This window comes from Orycteropus afer, unplaced genomic scaffold (assembly GCF_000298275.1).
Source record: "Orycteropus afer afer isolate SDZICR_OR568_19922 unplaced genomic scaffold, OryAfe1.0 scaffold00419, whole genome shotgun sequence".
NCBI classification, from domain to species: Eukaryota; Metazoa; Chordata; class Mammalia; order Tubulidentata; family Orycteropodidae; genus Orycteropus; species Orycteropus afer.
The window spans coordinates 915697-922847 of NW_006922006.1; the positions used below are offsets into that span (position 1 = coordinate 915697).

General features: G+C 41.0%; 1 protein-coding gene across 1 annotated transcript; it reads left to right on the forward strand.

Annotated features, from left to right (window-relative positions):
• Window positions 1-5841: 5841 nt before the first annotated feature.
• LOC103208210 (olfactory receptor 5B12-like) lies at window positions 5842-6850 on the forward strand. Its single transcript, XM_007953887.2, has one exon. It carries the CDS (start codon window positions 5906-5908, stop codon window positions 6848-6850), a length of 945 nt encoding a protein of 314 aa, XP_007952078.1. The 5' UTR covers window positions 5842-5905.
• Window positions 6851-7151: the final 301 nt, after the last annotated feature.

Genomic DNA, 7151 nt, shown 5'->3' on the forward strand with positions numbered 1-7151 from the left:
GGCACTTGACTGCTAACCAGAAGGTTGGAGGTTAAAACCCACCAGCCACTCCTCAGAAGGAAGGTTGGGCAATCTACTTCTGTAGTGATACTGCCTTGGAAACCCAAGGAGGGGTCGCTATGAGTCAGAGATGACTTGATGGCACATAACAACAACAACACTGCTTGCCAAAATTCAAGATGTCCATGCCATCAGGATAGCTGACAGCCCACAGCTCCGTATGTCTCCTTTTTCAGTGTTTTCATGCAGGTTCTTCCACTAGTTGGAGTTTAGTCCACTTTTGTATCCTTCCTTTCATAGCTCAGGACTCCAGGATTATCTTCTGTATCTGAGTTAATTGGTTCCCCTTTTCTTTCTTGAAGAGGGTCTATGTACTTTGTTTGCTTATTCTGCCATCTTATCAGAACCCAAAGTGACATCTTTACTCCTTAACACTTTAAAGTGGTCTTTTGCAGAATATTTGCCCAGTGCGATATGCCATCTGATTTCTTGACTGCTACTTCATAGGGTATTGATTGTGGATCCAAGTGAAATAAAATATTTGACAACTTCAATCTTTTCTCCATTTATTTTGCTGTTGCTTATTGGTCCAGTTGTGAGGATTTTTGTTTTCTTTATGTTGAGGCGTAATCCATAGTGAAGTCTTTAATCTTCATCAGTAAATGCATCAAGTCCTGTTCACTTTCCAAATAATAGTTAGCTTAGTTAGTAAAGAGTGCCTGGTTTAAGTATTGTGGTCTTTTAAAGATCTATGTGTGATTAAATTGACAACAGCAACAGAAAAGTTGATAGAAGCTTAAGCCCAGTGAGTTTATGTTAACAGTGAAGGAGTAATTCAGAAAAACAGGGTAACAATGGTTACACAATTTTAAGAATAAAGTCAATGTCACTGAATTGTACATGTAGAAAATTATGAATTTGTGCATGTTTTGCTGTATGTATTTCAAACAGCAGCAAAAATTAAAAAAATAAATCTTAAAGGAGTGATAATTCCCTCTTAAGGAAGTGACAATTTTTAATTTTGGGGTCAGAGGTAATTGTACAGAAGAAAGAAAGGATTCAACAGTTTAGCTGTAAAAGAGAGAAGAGAAAATATCCAAACTGTAGCTGCACAGTAGTAAGTCATGTGGGTATTTAGTAAATAAATAAGCAAAGTAGAAAGATTTTCATTCTGGAGAGATTGTGCAGGTCTGTAAGAAAGAGTTAGATACAAGAAAGCTTATGTGAGCTCTTGGCATCACCTAAGCCATAGATCTCAATGATTTTTTAAAAATTTTAAAAAAATTTTTAAAGTTGGCTGTGGTGTTTTTCAGTGTTTATTGGAGGCTCTTACACCTAAGCTTCCATTCCCTTGTGTCTTCATAAGCTCTTCCCGCCAAAATGCAAACATTAGTTTCTGATATATCCAGCTGAGGTCAGGTTAGGGGAGCCAGCCCGGGATCAGGAGCCTCCTGAGATATCCACCCACTATGTTTCCCTGGAGACTTGTGTAAACAAGTCGCTGTCTCTGCCTTCTCATTTGCAAGAGCACAAGCTCAGATTCAACCGCACAACCTAGAGCTGCAGAGGTAGGGAAGGAGTTCCTCCGCCATAATGCTTTCCTGGTTGTGGACTTCTGGTCAACGACCTGTGTATGGCGGTGTTCTGTGTCCGCACCTCTGGAGCTTCATTGGCCCATTCCTAAAAAACAAGTAAGTAGTCGGAAAATATAAAATCATAGCTGGTTAAAGGTTGAAGGGATTCTATCATTTTATTTTACAAATAAGGAAAATGGAAGTTAACCAAAGACACTCTGTTAGCTGGTCGTTCCTTTACTCCTAGTCCGTTGCTCTTTCCACTCTAGCACACTACTCTCCGTCATGCAGATTTACATGCTCATTGTTATCACATGTCCTCATATAAATAAATGGTTGGAATGAGAGGAGTTTTTACTCAAAGGCAGGAAGATAGGGTCTCTTAACTGCATTTGATTTAAAATGTGCTATAAGAGTAAAAACCTCAAAAATCCCTTGCCCTGGAGTCAGATCTGAGGCATAGTGACCCCTCCTTGGGTTTCTGAGGCAATATCACTACAGAAGTAGATTGCCCAATCTTGCTTCCAAGGAGTGGCTGGTGGGTTTGAACCGCCAGCCTTCTGGTTAGCAGTCAAATGCCTTAGGCACTACACCACCAGAGCTCCTGCTGTAAGAGTGGTAAGGCAAATATCATTCCTCTCTTTCTGAATTTCAAAAGTTGCAACACTGCCAACATCTATTTGTGGATCCCAGTTTTTGAGCCATTTGTTTTGGTAACATCAGAGTTTGGATTTTCAGTTTTATTGGCTGAATATCCTGCATAACCAAGAAGGAAGGGCTCAAATTGTCTGATTTAAAAAAATAATTACTGTCTTATACTTTTCAAATAACTTTCATATTCATTGTAAGATCAGAACATTATAGCACCCTAGAAAGGAGTTGGACAAAGCATTTTATTTTGTGAATTAAAATCAAGTCAGCGGCAAGCCTATGCCCACCCAGCTTGTTACCAATAAATGTAGGATTAAAATTGGTCTTGTGTTTTGTACTGCTATTCTATTGTCATCTCTACACCTCTGAACCCCTAGATTTACGTGTCCCTTTATATAAGTCATTTGGCTACTAACCAGAACATTTGGCTGCTAACAAGGTCAGTGGTTCAAGCACAAAAAAGCTGCTCCCTGGAAGAAAGATGGGGCAATCTACTTCCATAAAGATTTATAGCCTCAGAAACTCAATGGGAGAATGTAAACAGATGCATATGTTTATGTGTTTGGGCTCAGTCAGGAAATTCCAACAAGCATAGACCTCTAAGAACTGATAAGCCAGGAAGTAACTTCATGGTCGGTAGGAGGTTCTGGCAAATTCTTGGCACTCCCCTGCGGATTTTATAACACGAGATATTTTTATTAGAGCACTTATCACATTTTGGGGAATGATTTGAAGAGCTTGCTGTCTCTACTCTCATTAAAGAGTCAGGAATTATGATATTCATTTTGTAATACAAGGTCCTGGCATGGAATTTGACATATTTGAAAAGTTATCTAGGAGAGAAACAAAAAAAGAGAAAGGCAACAAGCACTGAATGCTTCTGTATGCCAGGCATTGTGTTAGTAGGATTCGTGTCTCTTTTTATGCCTACAATATCTTAATTTAATCTTTACAACCCAGTGAAATAGGTATGCAGGTATTATATGAACTTAATATTTCACAGAGAATGAAACTGAGATGCAAGGAGTGAACATATATTCCCAAAGCCATAGCTCATCTAAGTTCCTAATCAGTGGGTGATGGCTCTTTGTACAATGGAAAAAGTATTCCCTTGTATTATACTTGGTCAAACGGTCTAGGCTCTTCTTCTAACTGGTTATATTGTATCTATAATCTAGCACATTACTTCCTCCAACCATTTCTCTTAGGGTTCAATCCCATCTGTCTGATTACTACTAATTACTGTTGTGCATTGACCCCTAATTGAGATTTTGGTTACGCAGTGAGTCTCACTAATGAAGAACACTTATCTGCTGATAGTTTACTGTTTATACCATTGTGCTTATTAACTTATTCCTTTATCCATTATATTTCCTCTGTCTAGTATTACAGTATTAATAGTAGTAGCAGTAAAAATAATAGCTGAAACTATTGAGTCTTGCTATAGTATAAGTTATTGCATTCATCCACTTTCAAAAGGAAAGACTGTTATGCCCATTTGGAAGATGTGGAAGCACAGAAAGGTTAGTTAACTTGACCCACTATTTTGAGATGAGTGTTGAATATGATGGATTTTAGACTATGTTTCTTGGATTCAAATCCCAGTTCTACCAATAGCTTTCTTACTTAAGGAAGTATTTACCTCCTTAAGCCTCCCTTCCCTTCAAAGCAAAAGGGAATAATAGTACCTGCCTCACAGAGTTGCTAATTGTATATATGAGTTAATGTACATGAACAGCTTACAATAGTTTTCTAGCACGTTGTTGTTGTTGTTATGTGCTGTCGAGTGGGACACAACTCATACCGACCCCTCCTTGGGTTGCCGAGGCAGTATCACTACGGAAGTAGATTGCCCAACCTTCCTTCTGAGGAGTGGCTGGTGGGTTTGAACCGCCAGCCTTCTGGTTAGCAGTCAAGTGCCTTAGCCACTATGCTACCAGAGCTCCTAGCAAGTAGTAAGTGCTATAAAGTGTTTGCTATTATAATAACTGATCATCAATCTTATTTCTTCAGTCTCCAAGCCACAGGTCAGACATTATCATTTCCAGAAAGCCTTCCTGTATCCCTAAATTGGGTTTAAAGTGTGTATTTTCTGCTCAAAGTACCTTGGCATGCTGGTATTCTAACAATACATTAGGACTAACATACTTGTTTGTGCACAGCTGGATCTAGGTTATCCTAAAAACAAGGGTCATATTATATCCTGCCTTGAATGTGAAGGACTGTTAATCAAGGAGAATGAAAGTAACCAGAGATTCAAGGACCAGGAGTGGCTTTTGTGTTGAAACAGCCTCTCATATTATAATCACCACAGCCACAATTAGCTGTCAGCTAAGCGGCCTCTGGAGATGAGCACATGATACATGCAGGAGATGTGTGGTTTGCTGGGGAACGCAGGGCCTCTGAAGAACCGTTCATCGATGAGTCAATTCTCACCTGTGGCAACCCCCTATGTGTCAGAGTAGAAATGTGCCCCATGGGGCTTTCAGTGGCTTATTTTTCAGAAGTCAATGTCTACGTTTCTTCTGAGGGACCTCCGGGCAGAGTCAAATCCCCAACTTTTCAGTTAGTACCCAAGCATGATAACTGTCTGCACCGTCCAGGTCCTCCTGTCCTAGTCTCTAGCGGAACATAATGGTAACTCTTCCACCTCTCCCTGCTCCTCCCCCTCACAAATAAAGCATAGGTGATGTTGGCAGATGGGAAACGGCAGCCTATGAGAAAAATAAAGATTTCAATGTGAAGAGAAAATACCTAAAGTTTTGCCTCTAGCTTTGGCAAAACTGTTCATTTCATTGTAAAGTTACTGAAAGACGCGAACACACGAAGGTGATACAGGCAATTGCTAAAGTTGCTTCAGGGCCCAATGGTTGAAGTGAAGCATCCTGTTAATGGCTTTAATGGATTAGAGAGAAAAGTCTGGGATTCCGAAATTAGAGCCCCAAGTTACTGTGTATCTTCAGCTGTGACGAGTAAGTTGGTGAGGGATCCCAACAGATGGGGAATGTATTTGACAGGACCTGTCAGCATTTTACACAAGTAAAACAAACAAACAAAAAAAAAACCCAAACTCACTGCCATTGAGTTGGATCCGACTCATAGCGACCCCTCCTTGGGTTTCTGAGGTAGTATCTCTATGGATGTAGATTGCCTAACCATCCTTCCTAGGACTGGCTGGTGGGTTTGAACCGCCAGCCTCTGGTTAGCAGTCCAATGCCTTAGGCACTACACCACCAGAGCTCCTTATACACCAGTGACTGGCCAAATGTTTCTTATATATTACTTTCTGTATAGCTATAAGGAATACAGTATATCAGTGGATAAGAATGCTTGCAAGATATGGCAAGCAGTGAAAAAGAGTCCTTCTGATGTAGTGTAATGTGTACTGCCAAGCATATCATACACCAAGCAAAGTGGAATGTGCCAAAGTCATAATCTAGACCCCTGTGACAACCAAGAGACATTCTAGTGCCTTTTCATGCCACCTCCAGATGAATGACTTCACTCACCCACTTCTACCCAGAACTCAGTCCAGCTTCTTGCACACAGGATCCTGCTCTGGAAGGAAGATATGCATGTGAGCAAGAGACTCTGACAGCAATTCCTTTCTCTGGTAGAGTTCAAATAGCATTATCTTCTGTTTTCTAGGTGCCTGCTATGGTGATTCACCAACAACTTGGATGGAGAACATCTCAGAGGTAACTGAATTCATTCTTGCGGGATTAACAGATGCCCTGGAGCTGCAGGTCCCTTTATTTATCATTTTCACTCTCATTTATTTCATCACTATAGTTGGGAATGTAGGGATGATTGTGTTGATTCTATTAGACTCTCGTCTCCATACTCCCATGTACTTTTTCCTCAGTCATCTCTCCCTGGTGGACTGTGTTTATAGCTCGGCAGTCACTCCCAAGGTGATGATAGGGTTTCTTACGGGAGATAAGATCATTTCCTACAATGCATGCGCTGCCCAGATGTTCTTCTTTGTAGCCTTTGCCATTATTGAAAGTTTACTTCTGGCCTCGATGGCCTTTGACCGCCATGCAGCAGTGTGTAAACCCCTGCATTATACTACCACCATGACAAGTACTGTGTGTGCTCTGCTGGTCACCGGCTCCTACATCTGTGGGCTCTTGCAGTCTTCCATCCATGTCGCCTTCACTTTCTGCCTCTCCTTCTGTCATTCCAATGTGGTTAATCACTTTTTCTGTGACATCCCCCCACTCTTGGCTCTCTCCTGCTCTGATATCTACACAAATGAGATTCTGCTCTTCACTTTGGCAGCTTGCAATGTCGTTTTTACTCTCCTGGTTATCTTGAACTCTTACCTGTTTATTTTTATTGCTATCCTGAGAATACACTCGGCTGAGGGACGAAAGAAGGCCTTTTCCACCTGTGCATCCCACCTCACCACTGTTTCCATGTTATATGGGACAATCACCTTCATGTACTTACGACCAAGCTCCAGTCATTCCATGGACACAGACAAAATGGCATCTGTGTTCTACACCATCATCATCCCCATGCTGAACCCTCTGGTCTACAGCCTGAGGAACAAGGAAGTCAAGAGTGCATTCAAGAAGGTCACTGAAAAAGTAAAGTCTTCATTGGGCTTAGCCAATTAGAAGTAGCATGCACACCTGTAAAGTGTCTATAGGGTCTTTACCCAGCTACTGCCAAGACAATTCTAATTCCACGTGTGTCAGAGTAGAACTGCGTTCCATAGTTTTCAATGGTTGCAATCTTACAGAGGTGGATTGCAGGGCCTTTCTTCTGTAACACTGCTGTGGATTTGAACTGCCAACCTTGCAGTTAGTAGTTGAGCACACACTGTTTGCACCACCCAGGAATCTTATTGGACTTCCAGTACCTGGGAATATTTTCTGAAGTTTAATTTTCTTTTCTTGAATTTCTCTGAGCAATTCC